The 16,536-nt window shown below is 37.9% G+C and overlaps 2 protein-coding genes across 6 annotated transcripts in view; one reads left to right on the top strand and one right to left on the bottom strand.

Moving 5' to 3' along the window:
- si:ch211-264f5.2 (uncharacterized protein LOC570749 homolog) overlaps window positions 1–16,536 on the top strand; it is an 83,721-nt gene that overhangs the window by 45,689 nt on the left and 21,496 nt on the right. The window lies entirely within an intron of this gene.
- On the bottom strand, window positions 9,513–10,747 carry LOC127958699 (4-galactosyl-N-acetylglucosaminide 3-alpha-L-fucosyltransferase 9-like). Its single transcript, XM_052557670.1, has one exon. The coding sequence runs from the start codon at window positions 10,688–10,690 to the stop codon at window positions 9,539–9,541; it is 1,152 nt and encodes a 383-aa protein (XP_052413630.1). The 5' UTR covers window positions 10,691–10,747; the 3' UTR covers window positions 9,513–9,538.

The following is a 16,536-nucleotide window of genomic DNA, read 5'->3' as shown; positions in this document are numbered from 1 at the left end:
AAAAAATTATAGGAGTAGTTTGTTGCAGCGTAAAACATGTCACTTCCTGTTGCCAATAGGTGGCGCTATGACTATAACTGAATGTGGGCATGTAGATCTGTTAAGGGCAGAAGTTTTATCTAACATGTGAAGTTTGGGGCAGATTGGACATTGTATGTCTGAGTTACAGCAACTTCCTTTTTCATGGCGAAACATCGAAATTTGTCAGGCCACCATGGACACGCCCTTTAACGAAATCTAAAGATCTTCGCAATTTAACATCGCAAAGGGCTTAAGATTACACTGACCAGGTTTGGTGTTGATCTGAATAAATCTCTAGGAGGAGTTCGTTAAAGTACAACCCCTGAAAATGGCAAAAACAACGCCAATTTTGCAGAGAAAATTCTAAATAACCGACTTCCTGTTGGGATTCGGATTTCATACCAAGAGACTTTTTTGTAGGTATTGGTGTGTTACATGTGTATACCGATTTTTGTACATGTACGTGAAACATAGCTCGAGGCGCACTCTGTTGAAAGTGTATAGGTGGCGCTATCGAGCCATTTTGCCACACCTGATGGAATTTTGGCCTTCAGATGTGTTCAGGCCAGGAGTCTTATCACACATGTGAAGTTTGGGGAAGATCGGACATTTTATGCCTGAGTTATAACATCTTTTATTCCCATGGCGAGACATCGAACTTCGTGACGGCGCCATGGACACGCCTTTTAACGAAAACTCAAGATCTTCACAACTTAACATCGCACAGGCCTTTAGATTAGACTGACCACAAAAAAGACATTGATGTCATAAAATTTCTAGGAGTAGTTCTTCGCAGCATAAAATATGACACTTCCTGTTGCCAATAGGTGGCGCTATGACTATAACTGCATATGGGCATGTCAATCTATTCTGTTCCAGAGTCTTATCAACCATGTGAAGTTTGGGGCAGATTGGACATTGTATGTCTGAGTTATAGCAACTTCATTTTTCATGGCGAGTCATCGAAATTCACCAGGCCGCCACGGACACGCCCTTCAACGAAAACTCAAAATCTTCGCAATTTAACATCGCAAAGGCCTTTAGATTAGGCATACCAAATTTGGTGTTGATTTGAAGAAATCTCTAGGAGGAGTTCGTTAAAATACAACGCATAGAAATGGCAAAAATGACACAAAATTTGCCCATAATATTAAAAATAACCGACTTCCTGTTGGGTTTAGAATTTTGCTCCAATAGTCTTTTTTGTAGGTATTGATGTGTTACATGTGTGTACCGATTTTCATACATGTACGTGAAATGTAGCTCGAGGCGCACACCGCTGAACGTGCATAGGTGGCGCTGTCGAGCCATTTTACCACACCCACTTCTGAAACCCATATCAGACGTAAATTTTCGCCAGTTCGGAGGCGTGTGCAAAATTTGGTGACTTTTTGAGAATGTTTAGGCCCTCAAAAATGCGATTCATTTTGGAGAAGCGGAATAATAATAATAATAAACGGAGCAATTCCAATAGGGTCCTCACACCATCGGTGCTCGGGCCCTAATAAATATAGCTGCAAGCAGCGATGGCGGGCTCAAGCCACCAATGCCATCGCCACCCCGGTGGCATCAGGTAAACTGTGCCCAGCGGGCACATGCATTCACAATATCCCTCTGGCAGTGAGGTTTTAAAGGATATGGCAGTTAAAGGGTTAATCCGAATCATCAAGACTTTAAAATCACATTCACAGAACAATATATATAACTTTAGTGACACTTTACAATAATATTTCATTTCTAAACATTATGTTAACATGAACAATATTTATATAGCATTCATTCATGTCAGTTAATATTCCAAACTTAAACATTAAAACATTGTTTTATTGTGATTTTTTTCCAAGCACATTTTACCAATTCCAAACCATATCAATCTTAATAACTACCATTATTTTTTATTTAATCATTTATGAGTGCTATACAATAGTCCAGGAAAGCTGGAAGAGAAAAACTCCTTATATTCATGTGTGCAGAATTATTGGGCATGTTTTCTTTTACAGATGAAATGCGCTAAAAAAAGAGTTTTAACTCTGTAAAGCCTGTGAGAAATATCAAACACAAATGCAATACAGAAATTGATAAGTTAAGACTTGGCCATTGTACAAAAAATGCTGACTGGGTCATGAGGTCAGAAAAGAAGAAGAAAAAAACAGGTCAAGAAGAACTGACAAAAAGAATTGCAAAATAATTAGGAATTAATGTGAAGATTAATTTTTAGTCAATTCTGCAAGACAGACTTTCAGGAAAGGAGGTGGAATAAAAAAGAGCTCCTAAATCTTAATCCCGGATTCTGGAAGATATATTCCTCAAACCATCGGACAAGAGGAGGTGGTGCTGGTCCTTCACGAGTCACTCTAATCTGTTCATAAAGCCTATATATAAAGTCTTAATATATAGTATTTCACAATACTTCATGGTATTCTAATTAAATCATTTTTTTGAATCTTAGATCTCTCAGAACCTGACACAGAGTAATTCTGGAGACTCCAGGAAAGTGGCAGTTCTGTAAAATGTTGGCGCTGGAGACTAAATGCTCCCTGATAGTTTCACACCTAATTCACTTACACACACACACACACACACATTACCCACAGTGACAGAGGGACAGAGTTACATCAGATGTTTGATAGTTTTTTAATTTTCTATCATCCATATAGTGTTGTATAGTCATGAAACTATGCATATTTCCTCAGAATGACTTGTCTTCTATGTGTACATTTTTTTGAAGTGTTTAGAAGCTGCACTTTAAAAAAAATAAAAAGACATTTACTGGTTACTTTTTTACTGTTCTTTCAATAAATCACCACGACAAAACCATTCAAGCTATCCAAAATTCATTCGCACCTGTTCTGTAAGATAAATTCTTTAAACAGTGGTAAAAGAGGATGTGGGGCTGAACCTTCAAGAGTCACTCAAAACTGTCTGTCCATAAAGCCTATAAAGAATTATTTCTTAATATACAGTTCACAATACTTCAGCTTGTTATTCTAATTAAGTGAGGGTCATTTTATCAGTAAATACATAAAATTCATATTATTTTTCTTTGAAAGATTTCTATAAATGATTTAAATTATACTCGTTTCTACAATAATTATTTAAAAGTAATCCTATAGCTCCATCTGGTGGCCATTATTGGTACTAAGAATTGCAAGCTTGATTTATAAGTTATGATAGTTTTAATTTTATGCTGGCTCTTGAAAATGATAAAGCTATGAAACTTACTGTGCTTCCTTCAAATGATGACTTCTACATATATAAAAAATTATGAAGAGTTGAAATGAAAAATTTTAAAGATATCGTAAAATAACTATTGTATTTTTTTATGTTACTTTAATAAATCGCTATGGCCACACCATTTAAGGTATCCTAAACCCATTCGCAATTTAACATCTTCAGTATATTAGCATCATGTTGAAAAAGTTTGGTGTGAACTACTTATGTCTTCTCGGAGGAGTATGAATTCATTTTTACATGCTGATTTAATCATAAATCCACAATAAAATTTCTGAGTTCTGTATCAATCTGTGTTGTTGCTTGTTTATTTTTATTTTTTTTATTTTTCATAGGAAGATAACTGAAAAGATTACTCTCCTTTTTAATAAATGTGCTTATAAACCAAGAACAAGCTATTTATAGCTGTATTTATAAACTGCTTACTACTGACTATTAATATTGGGACAAGGCTTTATAAAGCATAAACTGACTATTTACTAATGAGTGCAGTTATTATAAAGTGTTACCAATGCATTTACTAATGTTAACAAATTAGACATTATTTTACAGTGTTATTAAATCCTTTAATGACTTATAAGCATTTGTGAAAGAAGCTTAGTCTTGATCTGTGAACTGAACAGTTTTACTGTTACATCCATGAGATTTTAAAAATGTAGATACATGTCATGTCACAGGATGGAATAGGTCAGTATCAAATGAGTTGAAATTATTATTTGCAGCACAAATAAGTATTTTTAGAATTTTGTTTTTAATTCCTGAAACTGTCAGAAAAGGATAAGGCCTAAGAGATTTCTTAAGCTGTAATGAAAACAGCAATGTTAGCAACAGCAACAAAAAATAACAATTTAAAATACATTTTTTTTCTGGTGATTAAAGAGATGATTAAGTCTCTCTCTCTCTCTCTCATTGTGTCTGCCACTCAGCTCATGCCCATCCCCCACTCACACACACACACTCACACACACACATGCACTCAGTCAGCACACATACATTGCTCAAACAGAGGGACAGAGTGAGTTGAGATGTCTGACAGTTTTTTTTTTATTTTCTTTTAATCATACAGTGTTGTAAGGTCATGAAACTATGCATATGTCCTCAGAATGATTTGATCTCTGTATGAATTTTTTTTTTAAGTATTTGGAAGCTGCAATTTAAAAATACAAGACAATTAATGATTCCCTTTTTACTGTCATTTCAAAAAATCACCACGAAAAAACGGTTCAAGCTAACCAAAATCCGTTCGCAATTTAAGTTCCTCAATGTTTTTTCAACATGTAGACAAAGTTTGGTGAGTATAGTGAACATTTCCTCTGAGGAGAATGCATTAAATCAGAGCTCAATTTAAATATTCAAATCAAAATAGCCGACTTCCTGTTGGTCGTAGCTGATGACTGTGAATTAGAAAGTTGTCCGTCTTGATAAGAACAATTTATGTACCAAGTTTGTTGTCTGTAGCTAAAACTAAACCCCCCACTTTTGACAAAAGGTGGCGCTATAGCATGCCTCCTTCACGCCCTTTTAAAAGCTTTTCCCATTGTCTAGCTATCACTAATACTGATATGTGTTTTTAGTTTCATGTAAATCTGAGGTTGGTGTCTGCCTCAAACTCATCATAACAGAACATTCAAGTTTGACACGTTGCCATGGCAACGCCATATCAGATATCAATATCCCCACAACAGATTTACATCAGCCGTGTTTTGTCATTATTCTGATGAAGTTTTAAGTAAATCGAGTAAAAATAAGATGCTGAATTCAAAACATTTTGAAAATGACTCACTTCCTGCTGCCAGTTGGTGGCGTTATAACGTTGACTCTTAATAGTCACATATATACGATCGGTATCATACAACAAACAAACCAATGAAGTTTGATAAAATTCAGGAAATGTATGTGGATGTTATTAGACATTTCCTGTTTCTCATTTCTCGCCATAATTTCCACGCCTCGCTACGGGCAAACCGTTCAAGATATCAAAAATCCCCTCGCAATTTTTCGTCCCCAATGTCTTGAGATCATGTTCACCGAGTTTCGTGGCGAACGGGTTGAAAACCTCAGAGGAGTATTTCAAATTCCAGAGCATGCTTTTTTTAAACAGCCCTGAATAGCTGACTTCCTGTTGGGCGGAGCCTATGACATAAAGTGTGAAAGTTGTTCGGCTCAATGAGATCTATAAGTGTACCGAGTTTCATATAAATACATGCAAGTCTGTGTGAGCTATGGTTCAAGATTTCTGAAGGTGTTCCAGGGGGCGCTGTAGAGTCCCTGTGCCACGCCCGGGTCCCAGCCTCTGCGGCGTCCTGATGGCCGCAGATTCCAATGTGTGTGCCAATTTTCAAGAGTTTTTGAGCATGTTAAGGCCCCTAAAAACCCCCGGAAGGTTAAATAAAAAATAAAAAAAATAATAAGAATAATCCTTAGAAGAACAATAGGGCTCTTCGCCCCTTCGGGGCGAAAACAGCAATGTTAGCAACAGCAACAAAAAATAACAATTTAAAATACATTTTTTTTCTGGTGATTAAAGAGATGATTAAGTCTCTCTCTCTCTCTCTCATTGTGTCTGCCACTCAGCTCATGCCCATCCCCCACTCACACACACACACTCACACACACACATGCACTCAGTCAGCACACATACATTGCTCAAACAGAGGGACAGAGTGAGTTGAGATGTCTGACAGTTTTTTTTTTATTTTCTTTTAATCATACAGTGTTGTAAGGTCATGAAACTATGCATATGTCCTCAGAATGATTTGATCTCTGTATGAATTTTTTTTTTAAGTATTTGGAAGCTGCAATTTAAAAATACAAGACAATTAATGATTCCCTTTTTACTGTCATTTCAAAAAATCACCACGAAAAAACGGTTCAAGCTAACCAAAATCCGTTCGCAATTTAAGTTCCTCAATGTTTTTTCAACATGTAGACAAAGTTTGGTGAGTATAGTGAACATTTCCTCTGAGGAGAATGCATTAAATCAGAGCTCAATTTAAATATTCAAATCAAAATAGCCGACTTCCTGTTGGTCGTAGCTGATGACTGTGAATTAGAAAGTTGTCCGTCTTGATAAGAACAATTTATGTACCAAGTTTGTTGTCTGTAGCTAAAACTAAACCCCCCACTTTTGACAAAAGGTGGCGCTATAGCATGCCTCCTTCACGCCCTTTTAAAAGCTTTTCCCATTGTCTAGCTATCACTAATACTGATATGTGTTTTTAGTTTCATGTAAATCTGAGGTTGGTGTCTGCCTCAAACTCATCATAACAGAACATTCAAGTTTGACACGTTGCCATGGCAACGCCATATCAGATATCAATATCCCCACAACAGATTTACATCAGCCGTGTTTTGTCATTATTCTGATGAAGTTTTAAGTAAATCGAGTAAAAATAAGATGCTGAATTCAAAACATTTTGAAAATGACTCACTTCCTGCTGCCAGTTGGTGGCGTTATAACGTTGACTCTTAATAGTCACATATATACGATCGGTATCATACAACAAACAAACCAATGAAGTTTGATAAAATTCAGGAAATGTATGTGGATGTTATTAGACATTTCCTGTTTCTCATTTCTCGCCATAATTTCCACGCCTCGCTACGGGCAAACCGTTCAAGATATCAAAAATCCCCTCGCAATTTTTCGTCCCCAATGTCTTGAGATCATGTTCACCGAGTTTCGTGGCGAACGGGTTGAAAACCTCAGAGGAGTATTTCAAATTCCAGAGCATGCTTTTTTTAAACAGCCCTGAATAGCTGACTTCCTGTTGGGCGGAGCCTATGACATAAAGTGTGAAAGTTGTTCGGCTCAATGAGATCTATAAGTGTACCGAGTTTCATATAAATACATGCAAGTCTGTGTGAGCTATGGTTCAAGATTTCTGAAGGTGTTCCAGGGGGCGCTGTAGAGTCCCTGTGCCACGCCCGGGTCCCAGCCTCTGCGGCGTCCTGATGGCCGCAGATTCCAATGTGTGTGCCAATTTTCAAGAGTTTTTGAGCATGTTAAGGCCCCTAAAAACCCCCGGAAGGTTAAATAAAAAATAAAAAAAATAATAAGAATAATCCTTAGAAGAACAATAGGGCTCTTCGCCCCTTCGGGCTTGAGCCCTAATAATAATAATAATAAACGGAGCAATTCCAAGAGGGTCCTCACACCATCGGTGCTCGGGCCCTAATAATAATAATAATAATAATAAACAAAGCAGATACAAGAGGGTCCTCACACCATCGGTGCTCGGGCCCTAACAAAGCAGATACAAGAGGGTCCTCGCACCTCGGTGCTCGGGCCCTAATTACAATAGAACGTTTTTTTCAAGTTAAGAGCTTGGTTCATAGATTCAAAATATACAAGGATACAAAGATGAAAGAGATCTGCACACGTCCAAAATGCAGCTCAAAAAGCTATCTTACATTTATTGTTTAGAGGTCACAAAAATTATGAAAAGAAGTGCACAGGTACAAGTGCAAAACTTTTTCTGTTATTAACTCTTCCTCAGTGCCATGTTCTACAAAGCAACACCTGCGCTAATTAAAACATGTATTACCATAATGCCCCAATATCACAAAGATCTTTAAACAAATACACATATATTTCAAATCTATAACAAAATACCGCAAACACATTTATAAATCATCCCAAATGATCCATACAACCACATCAAAAAAATGCACAAACAAAATATACATATACATCAATAATGATCTAAAACATCAGCTTTCATGTATAGTCAATAAGGTTTATATATATATATAATTTTTTTCTTGCCCCCATGACTCAAATGTCGCCCCTGATAATAATAATGTTATCAGTGTCTGTATCATCAAATCATATAAGTTTAAATCTCCTGTTGAGGATGATTGACAGGTGAACTTACAAAACAATTTACACTTTATTAATGTGTTTTATTCTTCAACTGTGGTATAATGTTAATTACAACAAAATAATAATAATAATAATTTCAGTTTATCCTGCAGTCTGCAGAAAATAACAAAGGTTGTTGACATTAATGTGCTTACATTGAAATCGTAAACATTAACGGGATACTCCATCCCAAAATGGAAATTGTGTCATTAATCACCTACCCCCATGTTGTTCCAAACCCATTAAAGCTCTGTTCATCTTCGGAACACAGTTTAAGATATTTTGGGTGAAAACTTGGAGGCTTGAGACTGTCCCACAGACTGCCCAGTAAATAAGTGTCAAGTTCCAAAAAAGGTATAAAAGTCATCGTCAGAATACTCCATCTGCCATCAGATGTGCAATCTGGGTTATATGAAGAGACAAGAATGCTTTTTGTAAGCAAAGAAAACAGTCTCTTCTGTGTCTCTACATGTTACCATATGCTGGTAGGATATGCTGTTTTACTGTTCCTGTGGCTCAGTGGTAGAGCATTGCATTAGCAGCTCAAATGGTTGTGGGTTCAATTCCCAGGGAGCACATGTTAGGTAAAAAATGTTAGTCTGAATGCACTGTGAGTTGCTTAGGATAAACGTGTCTGTTTAATATGTAAATTTTATACATAGCACACACAGACACAGAGGAGACCGTTGACAAAGGATTTTTTTCTTTGCATACAAAGTGTTCCCGATGCTTCATATAACCCAGATTGCATGTATGATGGGAGATGGAGTATTCTGAGGATGACTTTCATACCTTTGAAGGACCTTGACACTGTTATTTACTTGGCAGTCTATGGGACAGTCTCAAGCCTCCAGGTTTTCATCCAAAATATCCTAAATTGTGTTCCGAAGACGAACAGAGCTTTAATGGGTTTGGAAGGACATGGGGGTAAGTGATTAATGACAATATTTTCATTTTGGGAAGGAGTATCCCTTTAATGTAGTTATTTGCAGGTTATGACATTACAAGTTATTTGTGGTTGTTGGTTAATGCCCATTTTAAATCCAAAGGAGGTGAAAAGTCTCTCTACTCATGACCAGGGGCGTAGCAGCAGCTTTAAAAAGAGGTGATTCTGTCCCCCGCGCTTTGTTTGACCCACCACCGATATTTCCGCCAGTGTTCTCTGGTTTGTTTATTTAGATTTGAGTTGACTAACATTTTAACCAATCACAAGACGAATAATCTCTTGGGCGCATCTGTCATGAGCTTCAAATCTCCAGTTGCTCTCGTGATTTCTCTATGCTCTGGCCATTGAGGGTCACATCACCTGACAGCTGACCCCCCCCCCCCCCCCACCCCACACACACACAGTCTTTTAAAATGCCTGCTACGCTCCTGCTCATGGCTTACCTCAACGTTCACTCAGCATCTGTTAAACTGCCCTCAAGCCCAGAACCAGCTGTTGAGATCTTTGACCACTTTGTAGTGCTTATTCCTTCTAATATGATCACAAATCCAACAGGCATGTTCAAGACCAAAGTATGTTGGCTTTGAAACAAAACGTTCTCTCCAGGTGAAGTACTGCATATACAGGTCCTCGTTTTGGTCGAGGTGTTTCAGATGATCGGCCAGTTCTTTTGGGGATGGAAAGTCATCCACATGAATGAAGGCTTTACTTGGTATGAACAGCTCATAGTTTTCTCTGGGCGGGCCAATAACAACAGGAACGGTACCAAGCCCTAGAGGATTGAACAGCTTCTCTGTCACATAGTCTCTATGAATGGAATTCTCAAAAGACAGGTAGAATTTGCAACTAGACACTAAACTGGAATACTCCTTATCATTAACTGGTTTGTTGAAGTGCCCGCCATAAGTTGACACGTCGATGAATTTCACTAACTCAGTATAATAATGTGATCGCTTAAGGTTTGGGCTATAGTGACTTACTACCCAACAAACTAATTTGTCCTTCTTTGGGATAGTATATTTTTTCTCTTCCTCTGTGCTTTCTGTGATCCTACCGCAAGGTACTGGAATATCCGAGTCCCAGCGGTAGCTTGAAGTCAGATTAAATAGATCCTTTAGCAAGGGAATTTGATTTGTATATGTTGGAGACTCCATATTCCACCATACCCACTTCTGCAAAGCTGGTCGTGGGAGTTGTGGTATGTTGGATAAATCCCCACTAATATCTCTATGATGGATCATTACCCCATGTGCTTGATTAAATAGACCTCTGTCATCCGTTAAATGGCAGCCATGGATACCGAAAGCCGAACTGCAGGGTCTTAAATCAAAACTGACGCCAAAAGGCCACATCCAGATTAACACAATGGTGTCTGGTTCTTCTTTCTCTTTAGATGTTGCTATCAGATCTTGTTCCAAGGGGATGTCTGGGCTGCACTTGTAGTTATGCATCTTAAGAACGCTGAGGCAATTTTCTGTGTTATTTATCTGGACATGAGCACCAGTGAATTTGCCGAAAAAGTTTTTGGTTGAGTCGTGGTACAGGTACATGTAGATTGTAAGAAATGCCATCAAAAATATGGCGATTGTAATGTTCTTAGTGGTTTTTGAAACCATTGTTTTGTCCATCACTAATGTAGAGAAAAAGATGTAAAATGGATTAATATGTGGCTTGAAATATGTTACTTCTGGACAACAAAACCAGTCATAAGGGTCATTAAAAAAAAAAAAAAAACGTTCTATTTGTTTGTTAGGATAGGACAATATTTGGCCGAGATATAACTATTTGAAAATGTGCAATTAACTGGTGCAAAAAATCTAGATGTTGAGAAAATCGCCTTTAAAATTGTCCAAATGAAGTCCTAGCAATGTATATTACTAATCCAAAAAATAAATAAAAAAAATAATCAAAGTTTTGATACATTTATGGTAGGAAATTTATAGAGTTGTTCTGATTCCGATACTAGTAACGGAAATATCACCGATACCACAACAAATTTTGGCATCGGCGAGTACATGAACCCATATACCGATCCGATACCATTTTCTTAAACAAGACCTAGTTATGACCGCTAGCTTTGCCTAACCGCTGCACGGTTCTTCTTCGCTGCTCAGAATGCATTGCAACCACAAGAAGTTTTACTGTGTTGCCACAAGCAACACAGTAAAAGCGTCTCTTTAGAACCGGTAGTAAGTTACAGACTCCCGAGTATATTCGGTACCCTTAGCTGCGTTCAGTCACTTCCTTGTAAGTCTAATGGTGAATTCTAGTCAACTAATATTGATCGTTTTTATGAGTTGAATGCACATGAATGCAACCACAATATCGTAAATACCAGTGGGGAGCTCTGGATTTTCTTAAGCCCCGATCTGTACGAGTTGGGGTTGGCGTGTCAGTGATTAACATGGCGGAATATACAATACTTAAAGGTATTTAGCTGTGATATTGTCAGACTTTTCTATTGACAGCACAGTAAGTTAATCGACGACGCAAAATATGATGGCACTATAATATAACAATGCAACTTGTAACAATAAAGTTGGCAGTGGCTTCATAAATTAATTTAAAACATTAAAAAACGAAGTATACCTAATGCACATTTCATTGTTCTTCATTTTCTAGAACAAGAGTTTAAGAACATTGCTGTATTTTTATGTTTTTAATTAAGAGAAAGTACTCCGCCATCTTGCTCCGACCAAAGTGACTTGAACGCACATGCCGTAGTGAGCATGACTTCCACCTCGTGCATACGAACTTCCCAGTAGGACTTGAACGCACCATAAGCGCAGGGCTCCAGACTGTAGCCCAATATATACTAGTGTCTGTGAATATTAAACTGCAAAATACAATTTAAATATTACTCCTTCAAATTCTACATCTCTGTGGGTGACGGACGCAGATGCGCGGGAGCTCACTGTTTTGTAGTCCCTGCCGTGTGTCACTATATGAGGACACGAACACATAAAGCATCACTTCATGAGAATTTACCGTTTCATTTGAGAAAACTGTCATATCATAAACACAGACACTCAAAGATCTTCATGGCAACCCATCAAAATAAATGTTAACGTGAGTAAACTGACAATATATTAAGCTACTGTTGTAGCCTACAGTAGATTTAGCTATGTCTCTATGTAGTAATAATTATACGTCTCTATTAATAATAATAATAATTATGCCTAGACGGTTGCTTTGTTTTTTACTTGTTTTTTTGTAAAGAGATTATCTGATTAATATATCTTTTTTTTTTTTTTTATTCCTAGACTTATTGTTGGAGGTTTTTTTTACAGTTATATTGTAAAACTAAAATACCTTTTTTAGTTTGCGGTGTTAGATGTTTGGCTGCATTTGAAGTTCTTTTTTGATTAAGAAAATAAATAATATTACTGTCAAATTCATGTCAGATAATAAAAAAACTGTAATAAATACAGTAGTTCACCATGTATTTGTTCATGTTTTATCAAGTGATAAGTCTGAAGCACACCATAAAATAATTCTAGCAATTTACACAGCGCTAGTAGTATATACAGCTGTATATACAGATACACACCCAGGTATCAGATCAGTACTCGGTATCGGCCGATACCCAGAGCCCAGGTATCGGGAAGAGAAAAAGGGTATCGGAACATCTCTAGAAATTTTCCAAATATCTTCATGGAACATGATCTTTACTTAAAATCCTTATGTTTTTGGCATAAAAATATATATATTTATATAATTTTGACCCATACAATGCATTGTTGGCTTAGCTATTACTACAAATATAAACACATTACAGCAAACTGTATTTAAATGTATATAAAATAAATTGATTGCTACCACAAATAGCTTACCATAAATTTTTTTAGTAAATTCAATGAATCATATGCTTATGCTGGTGATACACGTGGCAACTTTTCGGCAATGTTGCCAGGCAACCTTGGTTAATGTTGGCGACAACGGGCAACCCGGTGACACACAGGGCACATGACTAGCCGCTAACACCTTGAGCAAGGAAAAATAAGGGACACCCACCACACAAAAGAAGAAATCTTGAAGAATGTGGGTAACTAAGTTTCTGGTCCTTAGCAGCTTCCACAGTAGAGAAAAAATATATTTTCATTGGGGACCAGACACTGTTTGGTTACCCACATTCTTCAAAGTATCTTCCATGTTTAACTGAAGGAAGAAATTATTACAGGTTTGTAACAACTTGTGTGTAAACTAGGATAGCATTTTTGGGCTTTCTTTTCTCGTTTTTAGTTTCTCTTTTAATAAAAACTCAGGTTACATGTAGGCTATATCAGTTTATTAAAAAAAACAACCTTTTTTTTTTATATGTATTTTCTTTTTCAACTGAAAAAACAAATACGTTGACTTACCTCTATTGGAAAAGTCGAGAGCATCAAAATGTAGTAGTCTTGTGTGAGTCACGTCCTGAGAAACCAGTCCTCTTATAATGTATGTATGCTATATGATAGACGAACTTGTCAGGTGAGGTGCTGCAGGTGACAAGCTGCTGGTTTCGCATACTATTTTTGACTATTAAAATGTGTTGACGAGACACTTGCGTCTTTGATAAAGACTATGTGCTCTCCGGTATAAAATCCATTCATGCATTTAGCAGACCCTTTTATTTATTCAGTGACATACATCAGAAGCAATTTGTAGTAGTAGAGACAACAAATTGCATGGTATAGGTGAGGTAAAAATCTGTCTAGTAAATAAGCTTAAACGAATGTAGAAGAGTAGCCTCAGTTGTTCTTATTATTTTACAGATTAAACAAATAAATTAAAAAACACAGTCGGTTTCACAAACCTCTTATGAAAATCCATAGGCATAATTTTACCTTCACATAAATATAACCTTGTTCTATTCTGTTGCTCCCTTAAAACTATTAATGCCACATTTTTTGAATATTTCCTTTGTAAGAAATCTACTCTGTGAGCGTTTGCGCTGTGTGTGTGTGTGTTTGTGTGTGTGTGTGTGTGTGTGTGTGTGTGTGTGAGCGTGCGACTGTGCTCTGAGGTAACTCTCAAAAGCTCTGACAGTCTAGCCTACCTTATTTGTTACAAATGGCTGGAGCAGCAAATTGCAACTCAGTGAAGTGTCGTCCACTTCTGTTATTTTAGATATACAAAACATTTCACTATGCCGCTTAAAACTGCAAACTAGTATTTGATATCAAATCATTTTAATGTATCAACACTGAAAAATAAATTATTCATTGATTTTACAAAAAACTTTTTATGGTAAGTGGTTGCAATCAATTGATCTATATTTAAATAAACTAATTTAGTTGATTAACTTTCAGCAAAATTGGTTTATTTAAATGTAGCTAAAATTAATTGATTGCAACAACTTACCATAAGCAATTTAGTATATTCAATTAATCTTTTTTTTTTCAAGTAAATCATAAACCCCTTTTTTTATTGTTTACTGCACTGTAATTCTTAGTTATTTACTTATTAGAGACTGATGACTTGGTAGTCTTGCGCATAAATAAGGTGTGCACTTATTCATGCTTACATATGATTAGCTGAGGTATGGAAATGCATATTTGGCATGGTGTCCGGGGAAGGGCTCCAGTTAGTCAAAAGACAAAATTTGAATTCTATGTTCGCCTGAAATTAATTACTATATTACAAACTTTTTACAACTTAAAAATAGATTAACTATCACTACCATATCTATGTTGTAGTATCTTGGGGTCCGAGTAAAACACTGAAGACGGTGGTTGTAATAACTCAGTACTTTACTGAATAAAACTGCCAGAGAACAGCCGCATCATAACACACACAGCTCAGCAGCTCACTTCCGAGCTTCCCGTTTTCACTGAGTCACGTGACCTTAAGAACCAATCACATCACAGCATTTAACAACATGAGAATCCCAACCATGAGAAACCCAGTCTACTACATTCCTCCCCCTTAATATTAAACCCAGTTACCAAAATATAAACAACCTTAACTCACTAGATCTTCTTGAACCAGGAACAGTACTACAAATGTTTTCTTTTTTTCTTTCTTTTTTTTTTTTTTACATCTTACAAGTCCAGTCTCTTGGGAGCATTCCTGAGTCTCTCTGGATTTCTCCTTGGCTCCACTCCAGAAGATACAGCAGCGGTACTGCTATGGCTGCCCGGAGTAGACGTCACATTGCCTGACAATGCTGGACCCAGGCAGACACCCTTCTCTGAGGAGTCGGAGTCAGGCAGTTTCACTCCACAGGCCGATACTGGGTCAGGCTCTGGTGAAGCCTCTGAAGTAAAGTCTCGGCCCTCAACAAGTGCACATGACTCCCGTTCCTTGAGGTCTCCTTTTCTTCCCAACATGTGGTCCACATGAACTGACCGCTGTCTGTTTCCTTCCCAGACACGGTATGTCACAGGACCTAAGCGCTTTATGACAGTCGCGGCAGTCCATTTCTCTTCTCCTCCCCTGAAATTTTTCACTCGAACTTGGTCGTTTTCCTGAAACTCTCCCAATTTCAGTCTCTCTTTGTCATGATACAGCTTTTGTTTTGCCTGCTGATGCTCCATAGTGCTCGACAGATCTGGTCTCAAAAGACTGAACCGGGTGCGAATCTCTCTCTTTAAAAACAGCTCAGCTGGAGAGCGACCTGTGACTGAGTGCGGTGTAGCCCTATACATGAGCAGAAAGTTTGACAGCCTGTGCTGCAGCGAGAGGCTGGGCTGTCCACTGGCGTCTAGAACCTGCTTCACAAGAGCCCGCTTCAATATTTGCACCGATCTCTCAGCTGCTCCATTCGATGATGGGTGGTATGGTGGTACCAAAGTTTGTTTTACCCCATTTTTGTCAAGGAACTGTTTGAATTCTGCGGAGGCAAACTGGGGTCCATTATCCGACACGACCTCTTCCGGAAGACCATATGCAGCAAATAGGTTGCGCAACACCTCTATGGTTCGGCTTGACGTTGTGGAGGTCATGTGGAAAACCTCCAACCATTTAGAATGACTGTCCACTATCACCAGGTAGTACTGTCTATCCTTCTCCGCGAAGTCCAGATGGATTCTCTGCCACACTCTGGCAGGCCACCGCCAGGGATGGAGTGGTGCCACTGCAGGTACATTCTGCACGGCCTGACACACAGCACAGTTTTGGACCAAGTTCTCAATCTCGCCATCCAACCCTGGCCACCATACATAACTGCGAGCTAGGGCCTTCATCTTACAGATGCCGGGGTGTTCATGGTGCAGATCTTTGAGAATCTGCAGCCAGTGCCTTTGAGGAACAATGACTCTGAGACCCCACAAAACACAACCTTGATCGGCTGACAGCTCATGCCTCCTGAGAAAGTACGGTTTCAGGCTTTCATCATTCAGGTAGTTAGGCCATCCATTCATGGTGAAGCTCCAAACCTTGCTCAGCAACGGATCTCTACTGGTGCCTACTTTTATGTCCTGAGCTGTTACTGGCAACTCTTCCACGTGTGAGAAGTAGAAAATGTTGGATTCTTGTGCTGTGTTGTCCA

This window comes from Carassius gibelio, chromosome B5 (assembly GCF_023724105.1).
Source record: "Carassius gibelio isolate Cgi1373 ecotype wild population from Czech Republic chromosome B5, carGib1.2-hapl.c, whole genome shotgun sequence".
Lineage (NCBI taxonomy): Eukaryota > Metazoa > Chordata > Actinopteri > Cypriniformes > Cyprinidae > Carassius > Carassius gibelio.
This window is presented reverse-complemented; position numbering and strand designations above follow the sequence as displayed.

Excerpts from the sequence above, each read along its gene's own strand:
- LOC127958699 (XM_052557670.1), bottom strand. The coding sequence starts at position 10,690 with ATGGACAAAACAATGGTTTCAAAAACCACTAAGAACATTACAATCGCC.